The sequence below is a fragment of the Pelodiscus sinensis genome, chromosome 1 (assembly GCF_049634645.1).
Source record: "Pelodiscus sinensis isolate JC-2024 chromosome 1, ASM4963464v1, whole genome shotgun sequence".
Taxonomy (NCBI): Eukaryota; Metazoa; Chordata; order Testudines; family Trionychidae; genus Pelodiscus; species Pelodiscus sinensis.
Window position 1 is genome coordinate 162,193,129 of NC_134711.1, and position 27,914 is coordinate 162,221,042.

General features: G+C 44.8%; 1 protein-coding gene across 5 annotated transcripts; it reads left to right on the forward strand.

The window, feature by feature from the left end:
- On the forward strand, positions 1-27,890 carry LOC102455323 (T-cell surface antigen CD2-like). 5 transcript variants are annotated; one of them, XR_012897683.1, is made up of 7 exons: positions 7-158; positions 1,207-1,476; positions 12,292-12,552; positions 17,448-17,585; positions 19,079-19,198; positions 20,792-21,308; positions 23,401-23,525. XR_012897683.1 is itself a non-coding variant. In XM_075909219.1 (6 exons), exons 1-6 carry the CDS (start codon positions 104-106, stop codon positions 23,541-23,543), a joined length of 987 nt encoding a protein of 328 aa, XP_075765334.1. In that variant the 5' UTR covers positions 9-103; the 3' UTR covers positions 23,544-27,890. The 5 variants fall into 5 exon arrangements, 4 of the variants coding, with proteins under 4 accessions (XP_075765335.1, XP_075765336.1, XP_075765334.1 ...); XM_075909219.1 differs by lacking the exon at positions 20,792-21,308 and having other exon boundaries at positions 9-158; positions 23,401-27,890; XM_075909220.1 differs by lacking the exons at positions 19,079-19,198; positions 20,792-21,308; positions 23,401-23,525 and adding an exon at positions 18,020-18,222 and having other exon boundaries at positions 1-158.
- The last annotated feature ends 24 nt before the right edge of the window (positions 27,891-27,914 follow it).

Below are 27,914 nucleotides of genomic sequence, written 5' to 3' on the forward strand. Positions count from 1 at the left end.
TCAAGAGATACCAGATAGGAGTCAGTAAACATATTGGGATGTAGAGGGTTCATGATTAAAAAGTCCATAAACTTACGTGTATCGAGCAAAAATCGATTCTGACATGTCATCTAGTTTTGCCTTGCAGTTTATACTGTGCGCACTTACTATCCTCCAAGGTAAGACTTATTTATTTGTAGACTTTTTTTATTTGTCAGTGAATTACTAGCACTGCAAGGTGCTTATTAAACACAGAGGAAATATCTGATCCTGCCCTAGCTGATATCAGCAGGAGTTTTGTCATTGGATGCAAAGTGTGCGGGATGAGCCCTGAATGATGTATAGTTTAAAATGAAGTAAAATGAAATTCCCTGATTCTTTTGTTACATTGTATTTATGGCTATCCTAACCTTTGTTTCTAGTGAAGTTGATATTTTTTTTAAATAGACAACCTCACTACCAAATGGTTCCAATATGTTTTTAAGAATGTCAAAGATAATGCCGACGTGAATAATAATAATAATAACAACAATGATAATCATCATCATGATGCACAAACTATTTATTCTATATATATATATATAGAGAGAGAGAGAGAGAGAGAGTTGCTTTCATGCTGAAAAAAGGCTGTAGATACTTTGATAATCAATTTGTATCTGTATTTTTTTTGCATCTTTGCGAAAAGTGCTTTGATTACAATTAGCTGCTGGAAATTTCCCACCTTCTGTCTGAGGATACACTGGTTAGTGACATCTTACACCAGTGGTTTTCAACCTTTTTTTCATTTGTGGACCCCTGAAATTTCAAATGAAGGTGTGGACCTCTGGAAATCTTGGATATAGTCTGCAGATCCCCAGGAGTCCAAAAAACACAGATTGAAAACCACTGTCCTATACTTTAGATGTCATCTAGAGATTTCAAACAATTTCGAAAAATTACTTATTTGAGTCTTACAAGTATGAAGAGGTAGATACTGATGATATTAGCTCAATTACAGATAGGGAAACTGATTAAGAGAGAAATTAAATGTTTTGCCCAGGATCATATAGCAAGTTAGTAGCAGAGGTGGAATAGGACTCAGGAATCCTACTTTCTAGACTCCTGATATAATAATTAGGATACCTAGATATATTAAAGTTAAGAAATGTGTATTATCTGATTAACATGTCCAGAAACATACTGTGCTGCTCTGTAACTAAAAATGTTATGCATCTGTCATATTTCCAGTCCACAGTGATGTGATAACTGTGAATGGGACCCTGGGTGGTTTTGTTACATTTCACCTCAATTATCCTGACTTGGAACAGCTTGCTAACATCACGTGGCAGAAGGAGAATACTTCGTTAAGCAACAGGACAGATCGTATGAATACATTTTCTAATGGAACCTTAGCACTTCAGAATACAGAGAAAAAGGATGAAGGGCAATACACAGTGAGTGTGTACAACGTAACTGGAAATCTTGTCTACCAAAGAATTTTCCAACTGTATGTACATGGTAGGTGTAAAAATGTAATCTCAGTATCTTGCTCTCTAGGGCTGGGTGGAACAGACCCATCAAAGTTTGTGATAGCATCTGATGTTTTTTTCTGCTTATTATCCTATGTATCTCATTTTATTTCCTGGTAGTTTTGCATTGGTTTGGTCCCTGTAGAGTGACCTAAAGTTTTCAGATGCATTTTATTATTGTATTATTTGTTAACCGGTGCCCATCCTTGGATCAAGAATTCCAAATATAAGAGCTTAAAATTAGGCTCCTAAAACCTTGTTTAGGCTCTGAAATAGGCAATCTCAGGAGGACTGGTGGTGTTTCAAAGTACTGGAAGGGGCAAACATAGTATCTATACTTAAAGCAGGAAACAAAAAGGACATAGCAAATTACAGACAGGTCTGCCTAACTTTGATACCTGGAAAGATACTGGAACAATTTATTAGTAAGCACCTACAGGACAATAAGGTAATAAATACATAGATTTGTCAAGAATAAATCATGTCAAACCAATCAAATTTCCTTCTTAGACAGGGTTACTGGCCTGATAGATAGAAGAAAGTGGTAGATGTGATATATCTTGATGTTAATAAGTCTTTGAGATAACCAGGAAAACTGCATGGTATATTGCCTGAAAGGTGTGAAGGTAGCAGAACTCATGGGACATGTAGATAGCCTAATAGGTAATGCTGGGGAAGAGCTGGTAGTTGTGGCAATGTAGAGACTAGTGACATAGAGAAAGGTAGGAGAGAGGTCTCAGAGGCCAAATTTAAGCTACTAAGAGATTAAAGTCCAAGACTTCCATGGTAGCAGTAAATGCTTCTAGTTCTATATACAGGGTGAAAGGCCAGTAGAACTTCAGGATGCCAATGTTTGGATAAATCACAGGATAGGGAGGAGAGGTTTAGGTTCAATAAGAACTTGGGAATCTTTGTGGTAGAAGTGGTCTATGCAGGAGGTCTGTGCTGCACTAAAAATGAAACTGAACTGCTGGTACATAAAAGTAAAAAGGTTGTAGAAGATTTTTTAAATTAAGTGTATGTGGGAGCCAACGGGGCTAGAGGATTGTACAGTTCAGGCTGAGACGTCCCTTAGTGATGAATTCTTTAAAGGGGCTACTCTGTATCCCAGTAAAAAGGATAAGAAAGAAGTTAGTAAAGGACAGGTAAGCAACTGAATATTGATAAAGGGTACCAGTGCTCATATAAAAATGCTAAAAGTCTAAATATTAAGACGGATGAACTGGAGTGCCTGGCATTAGATGAGACTATAGGTATACTGTATATCACTGAAACTTGGTGGACTGAGGATAGTCAGTGAGACATAGCAATATCAAGCTACAAAATATATAGGAATGACAGAGCTGGTCACCCTGTTGGAAGAAAGGCACAATAGGTGAAGGCACAGAGTCAAATAAAGTAAAAGTCTGTCAGGGACCCGGTATTACGAATTAAAGCCCTAAATCGAACTACCTGTTAAACCTCCTTGCAGAAGGAATAACAGGTAGTTCGATTTAGGGCTTTAATTCCAAATACCAGGTCCCTGCCGCTTGTAGACGCGGGCAGTTAGTTCGGACTTGTACATTTCAAGAATGGCGACCGGCCGGGAAGATGCAAATAAGAAGGATGGTCCTCTCATGAACCAGTAACTGGTTTAAAAATAGTGAAATTCCTTTTTAGAATAATGGCTAAATCCATGGATTTAAAAATAACCATTCTTTTACAAAAGAATTTCACTAATCAATTACAGAGAGAGTCGGCAGAACTGGAATTTACCTTGAGATTTGACACCCTTTCCCTGGGTCTAAACAAAGACATTAACTGGTTGGCGCATTACAAAGCCAATTTGTCCTGCCATTAGCATTTCCACATCAAAAGCTATGTATGGGCCACCTCATTAACATGGACCATAGATTTTACAGGTACTTCTGCTGTTTTTATATATATATATATATATATATATATATATATATATATATATGCAGTGATTTTTTGTGATGGTTTGCTCCAGGAAGGTGTACCGGCACCTATTTTCCCATTTTACTTGAATTGAATGGGATTCCCCTTTGCATACAAGCACCTGTTTCCTGGGGCACTTGACTCCCGACGGAAGCGCTCCTGGGACACGTGGCTCTTGAAGGGGCCGCAACCACATTTTGGCCCCTGGAACAACTTTTCCTTTTTTTTTTTCCCCTCAATGACTTTGAGCTTGGAGTACTGGCACCTTTTTCTTACCCCCCCCCCCCAAAAAAGCACTCTGTATGTGTGTGTGTATATGTTTCTGTTATTTCTACTCAATTCATCTGATGAAGTGGGTTTTGCTCATGAAAGCTCATGATTCTATATATTTAGGTTACAGGGGGATCTCATAAAACTAGGTGACCAGGCAAGAAAATGTGAGATGAAATTCAACATTGAAATGTGCAGATCAACCTCCATTGGAAAAAATAATCCCAACGACACATATATAAAGATCGGTCCTAAATGTAACTGTTAATGCCAAGAACTCTTTCTTGAGTGTTAGCATGAATAGTTTTCTGAAAGTTCATTTCAATGCACAGAATGTTAAGAACTATTAAGAAAGTGATAGACAATAAGACTAAATATCATAATGCCATTATATAAATCCATGGTGTTCCCACACCTTGAATAGTGTATCCAGTTTTGATTGTCTCTAAGTCAGAAAAACATATAGTGAAACAGTAAATATTTCAGAGAAAAGCAGCAAAGACCCATCAAGGTACAGAACACTTTTCATACAAGGACTGACTAAAAAGATTAGGGCTTCTTAGCTTAGAAAAGAGATGATTGACAGAGAGGATATGATAGAAGACTATAAAATCATGAATGGGGTGGAAAAAGTGAATGGTGAAGTGTTACTTACCCTTTCCCACAATATAAAGATCTGGGCTTACCCACTGAAATGAATAGTGGCAGATTTAATACAAATGCTTTTTCTACAGAAAGCACAATTAGTCTGTGGAGCTCCTTGCCATGGGATGCTGTGATGGCCCAAAAGCATAACTGAATTAAAAAAAGAACTAGATACTTTAATTGAGGTGATGGAGCATAGGTCCATCAAGGACTATTAGCCAAATCTCATGATGTCAGGGCTTTATGCATGATTTTATATGCTTGGGTTTGGCAACATGCTGGTAATGGTCCCTTGATTTGGAGTTGCCATGTCACATTTAGTGCTCTGGAAACCTCACACCAGTGGAGGATTGGGCATTGGTTTGCTTTATCCTGCATCTTATCCAGCCCACATTATGCCCCTGAATGTTGGGGCTGCCAGTGCAGGAGGCCTCTTCCTCCAGACAATCCCTGCACCAGGGAAATGCTCCACGGTCTAGCCTTAGAACTGTTATTACCCCTCATCCCACTCTGTGTTTCTTTCTCCCCGTCTCAGTCTACATGGCTTATCAGCAATGGTGCTATTACACATGTAGTTGGCCATAGCAGGAACGCAGATGCTCATGGACCCAGCCATGCAGATCTTTCATCTTTAGGGGTCAGTGTCAGGAATTACACAGATGTTGTGCAGAATGAGAGAGTGAGAAAAAAGAGAGAAGAAATCATCCCCAGGGCATAAAGGCCAGGGGCAGCCCTAGACTAGCTGCCAGCAACTGGCGCCCTAGGCGAACCATGCAATTGACGCCCCCACCTCCAAACTCCTCAATGATATTGCGCCACCATTTGGTGCCCCATTTAACTTGGCGCCCTAGGTGACCGCCTAGTTTGCCTATATGGATGGGCCACCCCTGATAAAGGCGTTTTCCTGCTGGGCCCCTTATCAGTCATATTAGCATCTAAATTAGAGGTGCAATGAGAAACTTCCCATATATGGCTTTTATAAAATGGAAGCCCTCCACAACCTCCCTGGGCAATTTATTCCAGTGTTTGACTACCCTGACAGTTAGGAACTTTTTCCTAATGTCCAACTTAAACCTCCCTTGCTGCAGTTTAAGCCCATTGCTTCTTGTTCTAGCCTCAAAGGCCAAGATGAACAAGTTTTCTCCCTCCTCCTTATGACACCGTTTTAGATACCTGAAAACTGCTATCATGTATCAACTGCCCCGTCTTCTCTTTTCTAAACTAAACAAACCCAATTCTTTCAGCCTTCCTTTATAGGTCATGTTCTCTAGACCTTTAATCATTCTTGTTGCTCTTCTCTGGACCCTCTCCAATTTCTCCACATCCTTCTTGAAATGCAGTGCCCAGAACTGGACATAATACTCCAACTGAGGCCTAACCAGGGCAGAGTAGAGCGGAAGAATGACTTCTCGTGTCTTGCTCACAACACACCAGTTAATGTATCCCAGAATCATGTTTGCTTTTTTTGCAACAGCATCACACTGCTGACTCATATTCAACTTGTGGTCCACTATAACCCCTAGATCCCTTTCTGCTGTACTCCTTCCTAGACAGTCGCTTCCCATTCTGTATGTGCGAAACTGATTGTTCCTTCCTACATGCTACAGTACTATAAATGATATCAACAATCTATACTGAATCTGAAGGGCACTGTATCTGGATTCCCATATACCTGCATTTTATTTGTATTTTATCCAAGGGACATGTTCAAGATCTTGCCTATTGCAAGGTCCCTCTCAACCCTCTCAACTTTCTAGACACCATGAAGTGTAGGCAAGATCTCCAACTGCACAGCAAATGGGTCACAATGCAAAGCAGTCATTTTATCGCCTTCTCCACATGCATCATCTAGAAAATGGAAAATCCCCTGCTCCTGCCCTCTGGTTTCATGATTAACTTTAATAGGAGTGGGTCCCAAAGGACTGGCGTGTTATAAATATATCCCCAAATAATGATGGCCTGACATATGTTCAAAATAATAAATAATACTAATAATTAATATTAATCAGATGCCAACTCATTAAACAGAAGAGTTATGCAGAGTTAGCATTCACAAATAAGTACATGTATACATCAGCAGGTCTGAACTTTATTTCCTCCTTTTTTCTGACCTGCTCAGGCCTGAATTCTGGCCTCTATCTTTCCCTTCCCCACCCACTCCTAATATAGTGAAAGGAACCAAGCTCCTTTCTCTGCTGTAGTGGTTAGTGATGTTCACTGCTGTGGAAGGAGAAAATGGAACCTCCAATTTAGGACTTGGCAGGCAACTGCATTTTAGTTCACCTTCAAAATGTATGCATTTTTCATTTCTACATCTACGTGTGGTTTCTGTTAATGATCTGAAACCCCCACCAGGTTTTTTTAAATATCTATATAAAGCCCTCTGTGTTTTTACACAAAAAGGGGAAGTGTTTTCTCTGAGAGGTCCTGAGGATATGTTAGTTAATGTCTGAAGATGCAAAGGGCTAGATAATTGCTCATTATGATCATTATATTGAGACTACAGGTAGTGTGTTGAGCACCTTCTGAAATATTTAAAGTATGGCAATGTACAGATCTTTGGAAAGAAGAGCAAGCCATTTAATCCAAAAGGAAGTTGGTTCAGAGGAGGGGGGAAGGAATGGGAGTTAAGGAGGTTGGAGATGGTTTATATAACAAATCAAGCTGCAGCCAGTCCTGAACTGTGCACAGTTAATAGGATTATTATTTCCTTTCTGGTCTGGAATCATCGAGACAGACTAAAGACAGAATACTATAATGTCGTAGCCATGGAGTCACTTTTCTAACAGTGTAGCTGCAATTGGAAGACTAATTTTTCTCCCATTTGTGCTGTAAATCTCTACATGAGCTTAGTAAGGTTGCCTTGGTGCTACTGAGATATGGTCCTAAATCTGCATGATCCATTTCCTGACTCCCCAGCATTAAAAGATTTTTGTCTGGGAGTTTTTCTCTAACATTCTGATATTTTCAGTATTCCATTTTTATCCCCCTCCAAGCTCCCATGCTCTTGATTCTAGAATAGCAAAGACAGATGGCAATCAGGCAGCCAGCCCCAAAATATAAAAGCAAAAATATGCCCCTAGGTCAAAAAGTGCGCATCTGAGGACAATATGTAGCTCTATGTCTGCAAGTGACATTTTCCTCAATTAATTTTAGCATCAGAGCAGGAAATGAAAGGGTGATGCTTACTGTAAATTTCTTTCTCCCCTCCACTGCGGGTGTCTGATGACGCACACCACTGCTCTTCCCAGAGCGGGCTATTTCTGTCATGTCATAGATCAGTTTGGGTCTGTTCTGTGTGCCTATGATAGTTACAGGACAAAGCTACTGTGGCCTTGAGCAATTTTGTAGATTTTGGACAGAGATAAGTTAAAAGTGGCTTCAGCTGACATTGCTATGAAGCATCAAAACACGAGGCTGGGATGCTGAGCAGTCAAGCTGGGATAGTCTGACGCAGTAAGAATTTCAACAATAGGGGACGTAATTTTAAGTGTCTCTCAGAAACACACACAAAAAATCCACAAACCCACACCTCAGAACTGCCTTCAGATTACCTGGCAGCCAAATGAGGTGTATGTGCTTCGTATGAAGTTTAGCAACATTGCGGCGGGTAGTATTCCAGTTGAACTCTGAAGTCAGATCATAATCTCAATATAATCCAAGTGCACCTTAAAAATACAAGCTTAGATATTTTATCATGAAATCCTGTTTCTTCCAAGTGGGTGAGATTGATCTGATTTTAAATTGTACTAGTGGGCTATATTCTCAAATGGGGTAAATAGGTGTAGTTCTATTTATAGAAATCACATCAGCTGAGGCTCTGGACACCTGGATTAGGGCTGGTATACACAGGACCAAGGGAGGAGGTCTAAACCTTTTGCTGTGGCATGTAGACATCTGCTTTACAGTATCACCCTTTAGCTGATGCATCACATTCCAAAATCTCCAGCCCACATATTACAGAATCCAGACAGGCTCTTGTGTGAGACAGCCTTACACTCCCGACATGATTACACACTCATTCTCTCTCCCTGTCTCCTGTCTTCCAGTCACATCAAATCAAACACTGCATGAGCATCCACCAGCTTAATGAGTCTCCTTACCAACCCACTTCAAGTTCCCGTAGCCATCAGACTTTACAGGGGTTGCCCATCACCCATTCAGACATGATATATTTCTCCTGTGGCATTGACAATGGAGCCTATTCCTGAGAGAACACCAGGAAGTTCAGCCTCATAATGCTGACCTGATTTTCAATGATGGCCTCTCCCCCTGACTGCAGAGGCAGTTGGTGGTGCTCAAAACCTCTGAAAAACAGGCTGTGATTGTACAAATTGCTTTCTTTGGCCAGGCCCATTCTTTTTTTTTTTTTTTTTTTTTTTTTTTGCCGCACTTTAAACCAATCAACCCAAAATTGAAAAAGAACAAGGGAGTGTAGGAAACAGGTGTTTCCTCTGTTGCTCATGAGAGGCTTTGCACTGGCTTCTTCCTAAACCTGAGCAGATGGTTGGGAGACTCCTTTCCCCTCCCTTTCTGAATCCCATTCTGACACACACCCAGCTCCTGGGTGCAGGGCCTTGTCAGCAGATCATGGCTCATGTCACTGCAGCGTGAGATCAGCCACCTGGAACCTTACAGGTCTATTCTGATACGTTGTTCAGTCTGGCCAGTATGGGTGTGTTGTTTTTTTTCTTTTGCTCCTGCCTCTGACATCATTTCCTGAGCAGCAGATTCGTTTAGCCGTATAGCCAGATCCTGTTCTCAACAGACGATGCAAAAAGCTCCTTAAAATGGATTTCAAATCACCTTTTATTCTGCAATGTGTGCTGGTGATAATAACCATGATTGATGGTAAGTGTGGGGTTTTCTTTATGAAACTGGCGTGGATTCACCTAGGTGAGCAGAAATGTTCATTTTGCTCAGATACCTTTGTAAGGTCACCACTGGGCTATGGAAAGCATCAAGAGTTGTAATTGCTAACGCATGAAAAGGGGCCGTCAGATCAAAGTAAGACAGATTTTTTTATAAACTATCTGTAACTAACCAGGCATTATAGCCTTGATGTACGCAGCTATGAAAGCACCTGAAAAAGATAGCCATGGAGGCTTTGTATGTGGTTTGCTGGTTAAATCAGGTAATGGCAGTTTGGGATTCAGCTCTCCTTATGACCTTGGGTATGTCATTTAGCAGTAGCTCCTACATCCCTCCACTATGGAAAAGGACAGTGTGAGTCTTAATTGATTCATGTTTGCAAAAGCTTTTGAGATCCTCAGATGAATGGTGCTATATTGGTGTACGTTATTTTTACTACCATACGTACGCTCATGTAATTCACAAGCAGGTGCCACTTTGCCTTTTGAGAGTTGGATTCCCTATACACTGTCTCAGCTCTAAGCTCTGAGGAGGCGGAGCTGCTGGAGGTAGGAACTTAAGAGGGAAAGAAGAATTTTTCTTCTTTCCAGGACCAGATATAGAATGACACTTACTGTAACAAGAGTATATGCTTGCAGAATGTGGCAAAGAAAGATAAAGGAAAGTATGAATTTGAACTTAACCACATTCTCATGAAATCTTTCTTACCGTAAGTGTCCGGTAAGTGTCCCTTGTTTGGAATCCATTATTGTTGAATCTGAGAGCTTAATTGAAGGATCAGGTGTCCTATTCTTTCCAAGATGCCACTTTGGTTCTCACTAACTGGATTAGCAGCCCTAGGTTGCAGGTTTTCAGTTCTGCAGAATGCCACAGTGTAGCATGCAAATAAAAAGATATTTTCTGCACCCATATTGCCAAAGTATCATATCCGTTGATCCCATTGGGAGTGTAAAGGTACCAGGAGAAGATGCCTCCCTCCCCCCGCCCACATTTCAAAGATAGTAGTGTACGTTGTGTGTTTCTGGAAAGCAGATTTTAGGCACAGAGTTATGAAAAATGTTACTGGCAGGAATACTCATGGGTGCAATGTATTTTAGGTGACTATTATAGATAAGAAAATATTCAAGGAAAGTGATTTTTGAGATTGTGAATATGAATATTCATGTCAGACACCTATTTTATAGTCAAGGAACAGAAATATCCCGGGTGACCTGTGGGTCTCGTCCACACTTTACCTACCAAGCTTCAATTATAGAAAATAATCTATTGTAATGGGTCAAACTGATGGAGACACAAATTTATTCACTTGGGAAACTTAAAATGATCTGGGATTCATTTATTTAGTGTAAAGATCCCTTTTAATAACCTCACTAATGCTTCTTTATTTTTGAAATAAATCATTTTCAACAAAAAATATAAAAAGACCATTATATTAATGTGAAACATAAGTACATTTGAAATTTAAATAAACGTCATGTCTCTTTAGGGATATTTGAGAGAGGCCTGATAAGCATAATGAGCACAATTTAAATTTCAAATGCTTTCAACAAACTACAAGCTACAGGTCAGAAATTATTCAAAGAGTTTATGTAACAAATAATTTTGAATACAGAATCTGGAAAAATTCAAAAGAAATGATGATTTGCAAGCAATATGCCTACATCTAGTTTGCAATGCTATTTCGGGAGCCATTATTTTGGGCTCACTATTCCAACATCCCTGTAAACCTCATTATACGAGGAGTAAGGGACGTTTTAGAATAGTGCTTTATTTTGAAATTTGGTGCTGTAGACAGCGCCAAATGACAAAATAAGCTATTTTGAAATACCATTGAAATAAGATACACAATTTGCGTAGTTGTGTATCTTATTTTGAGTTACAGTGCAGTGTAGACATACTCTAAATGAACCGAAAAGGTGAGGAGTAAATTATTGCCTATTGTTTGCCCAGTTCGGGCTTGATTCAATTCACCTTGAAGAGTACAATATACATATTCATTTATAATTTCTATTTATGATGCTGTGAAATAAAAGGTTTGAGATGACCAAATAATTATGTTCACAAGAGGTCTCCAAGATTAAGGACTGTTGGTATGATGGAACTACTGTTCTTTTGGAAAGAGTTTTAATCAATATCTCATGTGGATTCAGGTAAATAGTTAATTGAATTGATCAGCAACAGAAAAATGTGGTCACATCTGGAAATCAACAAAACAAAGCCAGGATTACTTTCATCTGACAGATTTTCTTCCCAGAGGTCAATCAACCTCTGCATCGTTTGCTTCAGTGATAGAAGAGAAACTCGAATGGAATTCAAGAGAATAATAGCCAATAGCTTGGACATCAGAAGTATTTCAGGGAATAAATGACATTAGATATTCATCTATATACAGTGATATTTAGTCGCATGCTCAGGGTTGATTGGGTCACTGGATATGGGGTGAAATATCCCCATATTCTCCTGTTGCGTATTGACCAGGACTTTGGGAAGCTTCTGTCCTCTCTTGGAGCATTGTGCAGCCTACCCATTAGAATCACATGGGAGTATCCCGCAAATGATCTCTTGCAGTAGCTGGGGAGCTGATAGGAGCTGCTAAACTGAAGGAGGAGGAACCAGCCTTGGTGAAGTTGCAAGAGGGGGCAAGGGAGTAGTTCTCAATCTGTTTACCATTGTGGGCCACAAATGCAGTTTTCTATGTGTTCTGAGGGCTGCATCCACACTCTACATATACTGCTCGTATGGCCTTTAGGATGTCACATGAGCCTCAGCTGGGTGGTAGTTGGGCCGCAGGTTGAGGATTGCTGGACTAGGAGAAAGAACTGTGTCATGGAAGAAGATGGAAATTGGCAGGATGGCAGGGTTATGACAGGTTCTAGTGGGATTTCAGATGAATGTCTCGGTGTTGGTGACATTGCAGCCATTGGGAATCTCATTCTTTTATTTCTGTGCAAACAGGTAGCAAATGCTGCTGTGGTCTGTGTCTGGATGACAGACATGCCCACTTTGGTTCATCTCAGTGTTTGGTTAACTTGTCTCTGTTCTCTCTCCTGTTTTCATGACACCCATCTTGTCTGACAAGAGTCAACCCAAATCCCAGCAGTTCATATCCGCTGCCTACCTGGTGGGGGAGGAGAATTAGTCTGTAATGCACTTGACAATTCCAGTGTCAAAGTTGATTGGAGTGTGGATGGACACCCTTTGAACCCAACTGAGGCTTGCATTACGGATAATGGCAAGAAGATTATTTTGGAGAAACGGGTGACTGGAGAGCTTGTCTGTCATACTCACCATGGAAACAGCACCAGCAAGAGTTCCCCTATAAAGCTGTCTTGTGAGGAAGGTAAGTGATGGCCACCACAGTTTATCTTGCTTTTTGCCCCCTTTTAGGGCAGGGCTGTGAGAAGTTGTCAGTGCCTGTATCTACATGCAGGGACAAGTACCTCTCCACTTCCCCTCCTCCGTCTTTGCCATCTCCCTGCAGCTCTGCATCCAGGTCCTACTATGTATTAGGGACGTTAGCTATCATGTAATTGAATAGTTGTGTAAACTCATGAAATCTTAGTAGTTACATAATAATTCAATAGTCCCTGGAGGCGGGGCCAGCAGCCTGTGTGCTCCTGGCCCCAATCCCAGGAAACCTTCTGCCACCCCACACTGCTGCCTCTCCATCAGTTTAAAAAGCAGCTCCCCATGCAGACCAGCTGCCTGCCAGCCCATGCTGCTGCCTCTAATACAGAGGCAGCAGTGCGGGGTGGCAGCCGTCCCTGTCCACGGGGAGCTTGAATCCCCATGGATGAGGACTGCTGCTACAGAGCAGCCACTGTCTGCGGTGAGCCTGGGCCATTGTGGACAGAGGCTGCTTTGTGGCAGCCTTCCCTGCCCCCTCTCCACCTATGCTGCTGCCTCTCTTAGAGGCAGTAGTGTGGAGACAGCAGCGGAGGGGAGGGGGAAAGGTGGCACCACAGAGCTGGTGCTGGGGGGGAACTGGCTTTTAAGCTGGCTCCCCGCAGCACCGACTCCTGCCTGCTCCCCCCCTTCTGCACATTTTTATGTTTTACAGGGTCCCTGGCCAGAGCATCTATCTCTGTAGGGGGCAGGGAGGGGGAGGGCCGAAGGTGGGTCTGCAGAGCTGGCACAGGCAAGGAGTCTGCTTGAAAGCTGGCTCCCCGTGTGTATCGGCTCTCACTTGCCCCCTCGCTCTCTGTGCTGCTGCCTCTCTATCAGACAGCGTGGAGGAAGGGGATCTGGTGCTCATGGTGAGTCTGCTTAAAGCCAACTCCTGATGAGCACTGGCTCCCGCTCCCTGCTCCCCCCTGCTTCTTATACAGAGGCAGCAAGGAGTGGGGGAGAGTGTGTGTAGTCGACATGATTAAGCGGTAAGCCCAGGCGTGTCGGTTAATTGTGTAATTGTCTACACACTGACATCCCTACAATGTATTTTCCAAACTGACATGGGCCATCCCCACTGACAAGTCGTACGTATCTGATACCAGCTGGTGCTCCATCCAGGACGCGGGAACCTGCCCCTCTCTACATGGGGCTCCAGCCAAACCAGGGGGTGGTGCCAGAGGCTTCACTTGCCCAGCACTTGTACCAAGGAGTGAATTCTGCTCCCTGGCAGGAGCGGCTGGTGGGTATAGTAGGCAAGTACCCTATCCTGCTCTATAGCTGGGAGCGCAGGGCAGGGGGAGCAGGATAAGCCCCATAGCCCACTCCATGGCTGGGATTATGGGGCAGGCAGGTGGGGGAGTGGAGCAAGCCCCTGATTCTGCTCTGTGGCTCGGAGCATGGGGCAGGGGAAGTAGAGCAAGCCCCATATTTCACTCTGCAGTTGGGAGCACGGGACAGGGGAATGGGGCAAGCCTCCTGATCGCACTCTGTGGCTGGGAGCACTGGGCAGGCGGGAGGAGCAGAGCAAGCCCCAACCTTGTTCCCTGGGCCCAGCTGGAGCACTGGGCAGGCAGGGGAAACCAGACAAATCCCCAATCCCACTCACGAGACTGGAGCGCCTGCTAGGTGGGCGGAGTCGAGCCCATGCACCTGAGGTGGGAGATGGGTGAGGGATGTTGGGGTGCATATTTTATGGGTTTCCTGGCCAGAGCATCTATCTCTTCCCCCCCCCCCCTCCAAGCCTAGCTGGCATTGGGTAGAGGGGGCCAATCACTCCTATCCCCATCATTTCCCCGCCACTCAAAACTGGGGCTCATCCATATGTGCCATTCTGGCTACCCCACAATCAAAAACCAGGGGTAACTTCCTACTCTGATCTACCTTCCTCACTCAGACATCCAGCACCTCACCAAACAAACCAGTCCCTGATGCCATCATTCTTTGGCTCTTGGACTCAGCTATCGTATGGTGCTTTGTTGTGTTACCTGGGGCAGCTGTACAGAATTGGCAAGAAGATTAACCAGCTCATAAATATCACCACAGCCTCCCTCACTGTTAGTGTTGGGCAAAAAATTTACCACAATTTATTTACTTAGAATCAACCTTTACCCTGGTTGCACATTGTCTGTAGACTCTGATTTCATTCATTCATTTACTGTTTGCAATTGATGTCTCCTTCATGAGAATAAATTTCATCCGATGGTTTTATTACAAACTGTTTGGTGACGGCTCAATCAAAAGCCAACGGATACAGTTGGAAACACTCCCATTGATAAGAATGTGTTGTGGATTAAGCCCTGTGGTAATTAATGCAGGGAGTTGACAAGCATCCTTCAGTGTATGCACTGTAGGGCCACATCAGTTCCAGAGTGTACTCTCTGTTCCTTATTTCCAGATCACAAACCCCTCAAGGAATTTCATGTGCATACACTGCCGTTGTGAAAAGCTGTATGAACACATATTGGCATGAGTATTAGCACCGTTTGGGGAACTGGTGACACTTTTGCTCTCTGAGAACAAATATTACTTCATTCTAATGTTTGTGAACAGTGTGTAAATAGGGTTTCCAATACCACTGCAGAGAATTTTAATGTTTTAAATGACCGATTATTTTTTCTGTATTCTTCCCCCTCTAATCACCATGATGATGACTCTAGTTAGAAAAGGGCTGATGATATTCTACTTACCTGCCAGAAACAAATTACTTGCTCCAGGCAAATGGACAAATGCAGTTTTTGTAAGGCTGAGAATGCATCTAAATACACTGAGCATTGGATAACTTAATGGCAGCTGAAAGTCATCCTTCGTAATTATTAACATAAAATGCATTGACTAAAATAATTTAAATTTTTCAGGAACTCCAAAGGGTTATGATCATGTGGGATCTAAAATAAATGACTTGGGAGTTATAAGTAGCTTGATAAAGATGTCTGTTCAGTGTACAGAAGAAGTTAAAAAACTAAGAAGATGCATAGGACATTTGAAAGGATATTAATTATTGTTGTTATTTCAAATACTTTGAATAGTGTTTGATCCCCGTGGAGAAAGATGCTGTGAATAGATAAATTGACTAGACAGAGAAGCTAGCTAACCATAAAAGATAGCTACAAAAATTACTGTAGTTATCAAGACAAGCTGACTAGTGATACAGGTTGCCAGACACACTTAGTTAGAGGTAAGAGAATACAGTAGTACAGTGGTCCCCAACATTTTGGGGCTGCCGGGCACCCGGGGCGGGGCTATTCACGTGCCGGGCACCTGCGGGCGGGGTCATACACACACCCGGGGGCGGGGCAACCCATACGACGCACACCCGGTGCTGGCGCCACCCATGCGCCGCACTCCCGGGGCCGGTGCCAGTGCCAGTGCCAGCGCCGCTCCTGCACTGCACACCCAGAGGTGGGCCTGCCCGTGCGCCAGGGCTGGAACAGCCCATGTGCCACACACCTGGGGACGGGGCCGTCACCGCCCGTGTGCTGCATGCCTGGGGCCCCAGGGCCAGTGCTACCCCTGTGCCGTGCGCCCAGGGGCTGGCACCACCCATATGCCACGTGCCCAGGGCCGGCACAGACCTTTTGTCACGCACCCGGGGGTGGGGCTGCTGAAACGCCACGCGCCTGGGGCCGGTGCTGCCCATATGCTGTGTGCCTGGGGGTGGTGCTGCTCCTGTGCCACGGGCCTGGGGCCAGCACCGCCCATATACTGTGTGCCCGGGGCCGGCACAGCCCTTGCACTGCGCACCCGGGGGCAGAGCCACCCAAACGCTGCGCACCCATGTGCTGCACACCCGGCGACCGGGCTGCCCATGTGCTGTGCACCCGGGGGTAGGGCCGCCCATGTGCTGCGTGCCCGGGGCCGACACTGCCCATTTGCCGTACACCCAGGGGGCAGGAACTGCCCAGGCGCCATGCGCCAGGGGGCGGGGCCAGCCTTGTTCACTCAGCGGGCACACAGAAATGGCCCGGCGGGCACCATAGCGCCTACGGGCACCGTGTTGGGGACCACTGCAGTAGTAGATAAAAAAGGAACCAAGTGATAATAAAACCAGTGGTTCAAATCTAACCCTGGTGCAATTCCCTTGACTTCAATGAATTTATACTAGGATAAAATATGGCTCCATTAATTGATCATATTTGTAAGCAGAGTGTTTTCCTTTTGAATGTCCTAAGTTGGTCTGTAAGTCTATTGCGCCATCTGCCTGTGTTTCTGTTAATTTCTCTCTACCTCTCAGAAGTAAGTTCAGTTCCTATCTAAATTTGCATCGCTGACAAATCCCCAGGTGCTAGATAATATTTACCAACCTGCATAGCTATGTCTAAACTGCAACACTATTTTGGGATACCAGAGTATACTGGACTAGGTATCCCGCGTCTTCACAGAAAGCCTGTGATTTTGGGCTCGCCATTCCGACATCCCTGTAAACCTCATTCTATGAGGAGTAAGGGATATTTCGGAATAGTGCTTTATTTTGAAATTTGGCACTGTCTGACAAAATAAGCTATTTCGAAATATCATTGAAATAAGATACGCAATTTGCATAGCTCAAATTGGGCATCTTATTTTGAGTTACAGTGCTGTGTAGATGCACCCTCTATGACCTTCTGATGGGCCATGTGTGGTCTGTGTCTCATGCTGATAACTTCATATTACCTCAGGCTGGGAAGGGGAATAAAGAGAAATCTGTAACATAATTAGGAATGACATAGTCCACCTTTCCTTCCTAATTCCCCCAGTCCACCCACCTCTTCAGGATCCTCACCTAACTTTAATTCAGCTGCAGGGCTTTGTCAGCTCCAAAGGACGAGCTTCAGTTCCTTTGACTAACATGCTGGGTCCTTCATGCAGGAGACCTGCTGTACCAGCCTTTGTTCCATTACATCCTGGCGGCATGTGGAGGGGGTGCAGTAGTCCTGGCTGTCATCGCGTCCCTGATAACATGCTGCTGCCTGAAAAGCAAACAGCAGTTCATTCCAGTGCCTTCAGGTGCGTGGGGATTTCTCTGTTTCCTAGTGGGGTGAGAAGAGTCTATCCTAGGACAGTCTAAACACAGCTCCCTTTCCCACCTTGCTGGGGTTGGTGCAGCTTCTCTACAGGTCCCGACTGGACTTTGTAGACCGTCTTGTTTTCCTTCCATCCCTGCTCTTGCCCCAGTAAAGGTGAGCTTTGTAAGAACCTGCTCCTTGCTGGGGAAATATCTCCTGCTGGTGGGTTCCTGAAGGAACAATTTTGTTTTCCCCTCAGGAGCTATTTGTGCTGAAAACATCGGAGGGGAGGGGGCAGGAAGCACTGTGGCTCTGTCTGGACCTGATCCTGAGAGAAGCTGACTGCCTGCTACTCCTGCTGAATCTCCTGTCAGAATCAGGCCCTCAGTGCTCTGAGGTCAGACAAGGGGTGAAAGTAACTTCAATTTCTTACAGGTACTCTTATACTGCAGCCCCACCCCCCTTGGGAAGGGGGCTCAGGGCAGAAGGCCGAGGGGTGCAATACAACAGTACCTGTAAAAAATGTAAATGTGGGACGGAGTGCGGAGAGCTCAGAGCAGGAGGTTGGCAGAGGTAGGGGGGCACAGGGCAGGGGTGGGGTTATTAGGGGCTCAGAGCACTGAGGGGAGGTTCAGGAGTTGGGGCACAAGGTTGGGATGTGGGGGGGGGGGAGAGCCTCAAGGCAGGAGGGGAGGTTGGGGCTGGGAGTGCGGCCACCATGCTGCTCGGCCACTGTATACTCAGGGCTGGCAAAGGTGCAGTGACCGTGCTGCCTCGCCAACCAAGCTGTGGGGCTGGATCCTGGGTGTGCTGTGTTCACATTGCCCAGGGACTATGGGTGCTGGCTTAGACCCACTGAGGCTGGGGCCTTGCCTCCCACCTCCACCCCTACCCATCTGGTATTGGGGCCAAGGGCCATGGGGGAGCAGGGGAGTGATTTGGGTTTCTGTGCCAGTGCAGGGTAGAAGTGGAGGGAGGAGGGAGCCAGAAGGGGAGGTCAGGGCTGCCCATCTCCAGCACCAGCATGGGAGTCTTACTTGTGTACCATGCCTGGAAACATCCAGAGCCCTGCCCCGCTGGCCACTCTCTTACCAGTGTGCCTCACTGGGATGCCCCAGCTTACTTTTGTGGAAGGGGTTCAGTATCCCTGGTTGTCATCACGTCCCTGATAACATGCTGCTGCCTGAACAGCAAACAGCAGTTCGTTCTGGTGCCTTCAGGTGCGTGGGAATTTCTCTGCTTCCTAGTGGGTCACTTTGGGTCAGACATAGCCATGACACCTCCAGTGACAATCCTGCCAACTCTCCCAGCTTGGCACATGGATAGTGTGCCAGCACCTTGTATCGGTCTGCTCTGGGACTGGAGCCAGGGCGATGTGAGATGGAGACTGAGGTGAGTGTGAAAAGCCAGGCTGCACATGGAATATTCCCAGAGTCTATGCAGGGTGGGGCCAGGGTCCTGGCTCCTTGCAATCTTTCATCTGCTTTCCCACAGAGGAGGAAAAGGAAGAGGGAATGGCGATGTCAGTCATCTCCAAAGAGGATACAAAGAGCCCCCCAAATGGAGACCACCATGAGATGCCATCTGCCTCAGAGGACAGCCCCCCAAAACCTGGTTGGTACTGAGACTTGGGTTGTAAATGCCTGATCAATAATTCATTTAGGAAACTGGAGGAGGATAAAATCGGTGCATGCTATTGAGAGTGGAAAGGGTTGGCTGGACAGTCTAGTGATGAACCAGAAAGGATATGCTGCATGGCCACTGGCAAGGCAGGCTTCCAAGCACTGTGTGCTGTCAGTACTTCCTTAAGCCACCACAGCACACACCTTTGTCAGCTCTTGGTGCATTGTGGCCTTGCAACTTTAATGCCTAAGAAGTTGCCCCACTAATGTGCCTCCTGCAGTGGGGCAGAAAATGGCATTTTACCTTCTGCTTACTAAAAATAGCTTTTAAAAAAACAGAATTGCAATTTTACTGTAATTTTAGTTCCCCACGCTGCAAAGCTGGTACATTGTATAAGCTGGAGTCACTAACATTGACCCTGATTCCTTAAATCATTCTTATTCAACACAATGCTTAAAAAATGTGCTAATTCAGAAACACATGATTAGGAGGCTAGAGCACTTGACCTATGAGGAGAGGCTGAGGGATTTGGGCTTATTTAGTCTGCAGAAGTGAAGAGTGAGGGGGGATGTGATAGCAGCCTTCAACTTCCTGAAGGGAGGTTCCAAAGAGAATGGAGAGAGGCTGTTCTCAGTAATGACAAATGGCAGAACAAGGAGCAATAGTCTCAAGTTACAGTGGGGGAGGTCTAGATTGGATATTAGGAAAAACTATTTCACTAGGAGGGTGGTGAAGCACTGGAATGGGTTACCTAGGAAGAAGGTGGTGGAATCTCCATCCCTAGAGGTTTTTAAATCTTGGCTGGAGTAATTTAGTTGGGGTTGATCTTATTTTGGGCAGAGGGCTGGACTTGATGATCTCCTGAGGTGTCTTCCAGCCCTACGATTCTATGATTCTATGATACATACTTAAATCCCATTCAGGTCAGTGGTACCTGAGCATGTGCTGTGTTGCTGTGTTGAATTGGGTCATGAGGAGTAATATATTCACATTTAAATCTACCAAAGAAATCAGGAATAGAAAATATGGCATATGTGTAATGTGGTCAGGTTAGTGTAGTGGTAAAAACTGGTTTCTTAATCTTCTACTGAAGTACTTGATGCATTACATTCATTTTTTTGCATTTACTTTTTCAGATTTTTAAATTACTAACCAATATTAACTGAAGCTGCCTTAGCTGGGACACTTCTAAGTGAGGCTTTCCTTACCTCAGGCATCTGTATCCACTGCCTCAGTTTAATTGTTCTTTACTGAAGACAGCCTTAGCTGAGAAGCTTCAGGGGGTAGCCGAGATAGTCTATAAAGTGCTACCAGACCTTTTGTTGTTTTAGCCTGTACAGGCTAACAAAACATGTAGATGGCATCATGAGCTTTCTGGGGCATAACCCACTTCTTCAGCTGACCGGAATTTTGAGTTTAGGATGTGCAGACCCAAAATAAATAGGAGGGGAGGAGGAGAGAAAAAAAGGACGGGGTGGGAGACAGGAAGCAGAGGGTATGGAAAATCAAAGGGAAAAACAGGAAGGTAGACAGGGGAGTCAATAAGTATCTGAAGATTGTAGAAAAGTCTTTTCTCTCTTACAGACAAGCCCCCAATCTGAAACGACTACTTTCCGGTAACCATGCCACACAACCACATCATAGGCATCCCGGAACCCAGCCCTGCAACCAAATGCAATGCCAACTCTGGCCACATATTTATACTGGCAAATTTATCACTGGAGCCAACAACAGAAGCTACCAAATCAAAAGGTCATTTGACAGCACATCCAGTAATTTGATCTATGCCATCAAATGCCAGCAATGCCCCACTGCTATATATATTGGACAAACTGGACAGTGCCTATGGGAAAGAATCAATGGACACAAATCAAATATACGTAAAGGGAACATACAGAAACGTGTTGGGGAACACTTTAATCTTCCCAATCACTGTTTAAAAGATCTTCAAGTGTTGGGTCTTGTCACAAACCAATTGTACTAGCCAGAAACACAGAGAAGCATTGGAATTAGAATTCATCCTCAAATTCAATTCTCATGCTAATGGATTCAATTGTGATGAAGGATGGTTGGGACGCTATCAACCTAACATTAAATGAAGGTGCGAACAGCTCTTTGTATAGATTCCTATGTCAGGAAGGCTACTATATATTGACTTTGATTCTTATCTGCTTCATTTTAACTACCCAATCTTTAGATACTTACTGACTCCCAGCTCTACCTTCCTGTTTTTCCTTTGATTTTCCATACCCTCTGCTCCCTATCTCCCACCCACCTCCTTTTTTTCCCCTCTCCCCCTTCTCTCCTATTTATTTTGGGTCTGCACATCCTAAACTCAAAACTTTGGTCATCTGAAGAGGTGGGCTGTGCCCACGACAGCTCATGATACCATCTACATATTTTGTTAGTCTATAAAGTGCTACCAGACCATTTGTAGCCTTAGTTGAGTCATTTGGACATAAGCTTTTGTGAACAAAGCAAAGTAAGTCTTTGCCCATAAAAGCTCATGTCCAAATAAATCTGTTAGGCTTTAAAGTGCCATAGGCCTCCTTGTTGTTTCTGCAGATACAGACTAACACGGCTACCCCTTTGGTCCTTAACTGAGTTATCCATAATCTACCATTGGTTCAATCATCCTTAATCAAAATTGCATGCCCTATGTCTTCAGGGGTTATTGACAAGGGGTGCTACAAAAACGAAATCAAGGGTGTCTGATGAACAGAGCACCGGACTGAGACTACGGAAATACAGGTTTTGTTCTTAGCTGTGCCCTTGAGCTGCTGGGTGACCTTGAAACTGGCCTCCTTTGTAAGGTGCTCTGCAGTTCACACTCTCTGCTGATGCAAATCAGCATGTTAGAGGTCAGAGCCATTGTTAATGCACATGTGCAACCACTTCTGCTTCAATGATCCAACCTTTTACTGAACTGAGCTGATTTTCTTCCCATTTAAAATCCTTCCTTTTTGTTACAGAGGCCTATAAAACAAGGTAGCTACGGTCTACACTGGCATGATTTCCCGAAAATGCTTTTAACGGAAAAGTTTTCTGTTAAAAGCATTTTCGGAAAAGCACGTCAAGATTGGCAGAATGCTTTTCCGCAAAAGCACTTTTTGCGGAAAAGCGTCCGTGGCCAATCTAGATGCAGTTTTCTGCAAAAAAGCCCCGATCGCCATTTTCGCAATCATGGCTTTTTTTGCAGAAAACAGTACTATGCTGTCTACACTGGCCCTTTTGCGCAAAAGTCTTTCGGAAAAAGACTTTTGCCCGAATGGGAGCAGCATAGTATTTCCGCAAGAACACTGACGATCTTATATGAGATCTTCAGTGTTCTTGTGGAAATTCAAGCAGCCAGTGTAGACAGCTGGCAAGTTTTTCCGCAAAATCAGATGATTTAGTGGAAAAACTTGCCAGTCTAGACACAGCCGGTATGTTTAAGTTTTCTGGCAACATACCAAGAACAACTGAGGTATGCATGTACTGCATTTCAATAGCAACCTGTAGAAGAAGGATAGCTTGAACTGGCTTCTCTGATTTGGAAATGTCTAAAACTCATTTTGCTCTTACTTCATAAATAAATTGCATTTTGGGATTTTAGGCATAGAAAATGGCAGCCCCAAAGAATCTGGCTGAGAAAGTCATGATGAGCCACTGAAAAATGAGGGTTAGAAAGGAAACTGAGCCTTAACTATAGCTTCTTCTGTCACAGAAGCCATAATAAATTAGTTTTAGCTTGTATGACAACTTACAATATATTGTATCCCTTAAAATGCTTGGTAGAATTAAAAAAAATTACAGAACAAAATAGTACAATAATAGTAGAGGAGGTTAGTTAAATGTAAAGGTCTTTCACAAAAAGAAGCAACGTGGACTTTTTTTTGGCGCAAAAACCCCCTTTCGCGCAAGATTCTTATACCTGTCTCAAAGAGGGATAAGGATCTTGCGCAAAATGGGGTTTTTGTGCAAAAAATGTAAAAAAAAGTCCACGCTGCTTCTTTTTGTGCAAAAACCCCTTGACAAAAAGAAATGGCAGAAAATATGTGAATGAGATGAGGGACTCATTAGCATAAGTATCTCATTTACATATTTTCTGCCAAAAATCCTCATAGTGTAGACGAAGCCTGAGTGAGGATCTTGGCAGAGGTGGACGTAAGACAATAGCAAATGTTCATAACCATTTCTCACTTGTTTTCCAGAAAGCGCAGAGACCTGTCAAGGCCTTGAGGAAGAGTACAAAGTAGAGGCAGAGTCTGAGGTGATGCCGGATCCAGAGGTGGTGGTTGACATCAACAATGAGGACATTTTGTGTAACACTTTCCCTGATCCTATTGATCCCTGACCAGACACACTCATTGTACCATCCTGGGGTCCCAGGGCAGCCCCTCTATGTTCCATGGTCTCATTCCATGTAAGAATTGGTCTGAAAAATAACTGAATTTAGAGGGGGAAAGTCCACATGCATGTAGATCACAGGCATGCAAACCTTGTAACAAAACAGCCTTGTGGCCACTCCATGGTACCATCATTAGCAATGGGCAAATGGGTTCCAATATAAATAAGACTCCCCCAACTCTGTGAAAATTTGCCCATTTATAAGATTGTACCTGAGCTATGATGCTGTTTTACAAGCTCTGAGATGAGCTGGGTCACTTCTTCCCTTTTACTCTTTCTGCCATTATTTTTCATGTCTTTGCTCTCTGAGATTCCTGGCTAGGCACCAGGATGACCATAACATTTCAATATGACACACAAACCAGGATGTGTCAGAAATTTCCTGGGAAAGTCTATTCTCATGAGATTTCTAGCCACATTTTGCAGCCCCAAGAAATCACCAGAAGGCTGAAATAAACATTCATTGTGGTAGGCACTTATCTAACCCAAACATCCAAACTCGTTACATTTCACCCATAGCTAGTTATTATGGGATGCTAAGATTGAAGAACCAGCTGTGATGGCTGGACATCTTGGAAGAGGATGACTTTGGGTCTCCCAGTATATTTGTTGCTCAGTAATGAACAACAGGTGGTCGTGTGTTTGCCGTCAACTGAAGCTGATAGCTTGAGTGTGGGGTGAGTGATTTGTAGCAGATGTGTCACTAGGCTGCTTGTCTTTATCACAAGGTGTTTCATGGCATCTACTTGTGATTCTGAAAAAGAAGGGCTGATGTAAAGCTGGGATTGTGCCAGCCTGTATGCCTGAGGGTGTGACCAGCTGCAGTGTAATGGTCTGGCTACTGCAGGCTGCATAAGCTGATCCTCTGTGTGTGCTTAGCCTTTTTTGCCTCTGCGTTATCTGCCCAAACAGCTGTGGCTTAGAGCACTCCTTAAGTGGACTTATCCTGGAGCCTGCTCAATATTGTACCCATTTACTTTGCATAGAAGAGACTTGGAAGTGGAGTGGTATGGTTCCGATGGAGACTTGTTAGCAGGTTATGTAAAGGGGGTCTGAATTCAATTCAGTAGCAGGGGACTCTGCAGGCTAGGAGAAGAAAGCACGGGAAAAACTGAACAAGCCCAGGGAACTGCTGGGTCGGGCTAAGCTGTGTGGGAATGGGGGGAGGGATGAGGGCCAGAAGGGGTTCCAGAATTCTCCCTCGCTTTGACAGCGCTGAGGAGACAAGGGTCAGTGTAAAGTCAGAGCAGGTGACGTGGCTCAGGACTGAGTTGCACTGGCAAAGGACTGAGAATGTTGTACTGTGGCTTTTCCTAGCGAATGCTGTTAACTCCTCCATTTCGTCATCTTTCACTCCCCTCTCCACCCAACCCGATGGAAACAGAACTGAGTAGTAGCTTGTACATGCTCTTGGATGCAGGCTGCAAGCGTCCAAGCAAGGAAAGAGTCCCTGTCTCCTGGGCGGGGAGGCAGAGAGCGGCACATGCTGACGGAAGGATCTCTTAGCGCATTTGGACGGCGCAGCTGTCTCATGGTGATGCCACAGGGTAGTTTGTTCTTGTTCTGTTTTCTCTGGTTTTAGGACTCCATTTATAAGATTTTGCAGATTTAGTAGCTTGTGTGTGGGGGTTCTTAGGTGGAATAGTCCCCCATAGCATGTGACATTCATCTCAGCTGCTAGGAGAGCCCCACCCTTCAAGCTCTGGCTTTCTGTGATGTGAAGGGGTTGGCTCTGCAGTTTTTCTCAGGCTGTTAAGCCATCCCCTCCCAGTCAGAATGTCCCATTATGTGCATGTGGCTGTGGAAGGGGAAACTATATCCCATCCCTCCTGGGAACGTCCAGGGCGAAAGGGGGGACGTCCACGGACAGTGCTCTGGGGGGATCTGGGGAGGAGCATAGGGAGTTCAGTAGTTCCAAAGAAGTACCGGGTGCACTCAGGTCCGGGCTTTCCAACCTGTCTGCTGCACCTACAGCTGATACAGCTATAGGCAAACAGGGTGACATCAGCCTTGGGATAGTGCTTAAACCTGGGGCTCCACTTCACAGGCATAAATCTGTGATGTTTCTGCTACTGATGGCTTTCAGTGTTCCCTGTAAGTTGTGTGCTTGTGCGGCCGCTTAGGAGCTAATTAGCAGAGGGTTTTTTTGTTGTTGTTGTTTCTATTGGTGGTGCACATTCACACATTCCTTGCTGCACATACAAAATTATTCTGCACTTGGATGGAAAAAATTCACCCATGAGAAGATTAGAGGGATCATTGGTCTCTGTCAAAGTCTGGACCTGGATTGATTTTTTTTTCCCGGTATCCAGGAAACATGGGGAAACGAGGCTTCTGTTCTGTAGAACTGGTAACCTAGCATGCAGTGTCTCTGTAAGCATCCTGTTCCCCATTCTTCCTTCTGGGCAGGCACCCACCAACAGACTCTTCCATGATACGCTCTCTGGTGAGAACATGCATGAGTAGGGTCCATCCTTTGAAGCTGTTGCTAGGAGTGCTGTTAGTTGTGGAGTCTTGTCCTGGCTCATGTGTTAGGAGGAGCTTGTTTGCTGAGGTGGGAGAAGATCCAGGAAAAGCTAAGATGTTAGCCAGGCTGGGATGCTCTGCAGAACACCCCATTTCTCCCTCTCTGCGCTTGCACAGCAATTGTCAAAGATTTATATTGCTGCAATATAAGGCCAAGAGGGGAATCGCTTTTGCTTTTTGCTTTTTTTTTTATTGTACATGATTATGCTCAGCTGCAGGTTTTTGTTCCTAATAAAGAGATTATTTTATAACCTCTGGTGGGGAGTTCAAAGAGCTGTTCTTTGGCAAATGACCATGTATACTTGTCACAGCAGTTGCCAGCTGGCTGGTCTCTGACCAACCTTGCTGATGTTTATACTGACTTGCTGGTTAAAAAATTGAATGTGCAGGGTTTTTTTTTTTGTTTTGTTTTTGTTTTTTCCCCCACTGTGGCCAACATTCCTGGTAAGCTGCGCACATGTATGCATTGATGCATGGTGATGTCGTAACTACAATATGTGTCCTGTGTCTGGGAGCATGCTGGTACCCAGGTCCTGATTGTTGGGTCAAGTCCTCCACCTGCTGAAAACACATTGGCTCTTCGTGGAAGAGGACAGAATCAGGCTCACCTGCTGAGATGAGGGACGCAAATGATCCTGAAAGGGGGTAGCGGCCTCCCTCATGGGCTCAGGTATGGGAAGTGCCCAGTGGCTGGTTCTTCTGCATCTTGAGTTGACAACTCTACTTGTCACTGGAGGAACTGTCATTTCAAGACAGACCATCCTTTGCTGGAGATGAGAAAAGGAGCTTCCAAGTTTACACTGCTTTAGGACTGACCGGCCATGTTTGGGAAAGGTGAGTTTAGTGTCATTTTTAAACAACCAAATAGCAAGTTAAAGGGAAGAGGGGAAATGTGTAACTTTGTAGTGACTGGCTGGTGGGCAAAGAAGTCATGTGGCTTGAAGAACTACCAGTAATAACACTAATACTGAATAGTAATGTCTGTCTATGTAAGACTGTATAATATTCACATCCACACACAGTGCAAGTTAGGGGTGGGGAAGATATGGCCCATGGGCCACCCCATTGGAACCCTCCGGCATAGAGCAGCCAGGTGCTTCAGAACAACCCCACACCACTTGAAGCAGCTGGCTGCTCCCTGTGGCCCTTTGCTTCAGGCACCGGAGGAAGGGGGTGGCTTCATGGAAGCCATCCAATGGGAGCTGAGAGATTTTTCTGGGAGTTGGGGTAACGTGTGAAGCCTCTGCCCCTTCCTCCTCCCCCCCCCCCCCCCCGCCAGCACTTAGAGCAGAGTCATAGGGAGTATCCAGCCATTTTGAGCCATGTGGGGCTGTGGCAGGCAAGGAGCCTGCTTCAGGGCTCTGCAGGCCTGCTGGCTGGGAGCCACCTAGGTAAGCACCTCCCAGTCCCTCCCTCCCCCGGCAACTCCCTGCCCCAGGTCACCATCCAAATCCTCTGCACCCTCCCTCCCCCAGGTCTCAACTCCCTCCCACACACTGCATCCCCTCCTAGACCCCTCCCCAGGCCAGAATCCTATACTGCAACCATAACCCGTCCTGAACCCTGCACCCCAAGCCCCTACCCTAGATTACAACTCCCTCCTTCACATAAACTCCCTCTCAGACCCCACACCCTCTTCTGCATCCCAATCCCCTACCACGAGCTTCTTTATGCACCCAACCTCTGTCCCAGACCCTACACTCCCATAGAAAAGTGAAGCCCTTGACCATTTACCAAAATCGTGGAGTGCCCCCCCCCCTAAAAAAATATTGCCCATAACTGGACTGTAAGT

Bases quoted from the DNA above. Each gene is read 5' to 3' on its own strand.
- LOC102455323 (XM_075909219.1), top strand. From the start codon at position 104: ATGTCATCTAGTTTTGCCTTGCAGTTTATACTGTGCGCACTTACTATC. The intron at 1,477-12,291 runs GTAGGTGTAAAA...TTGTCTGACAAG, and splicing joins TTTCCAACTGTATGTACATG to AGTCAACCCAAATCCCAGCA. The intron at 17,586-19,078 runs GTGCGTGGGGAT...GCTTTCCCACAG, and splicing joins GTTCATTCCAGTGCCTTCAG to AGGAGGAAAAGGAAGAGGGA.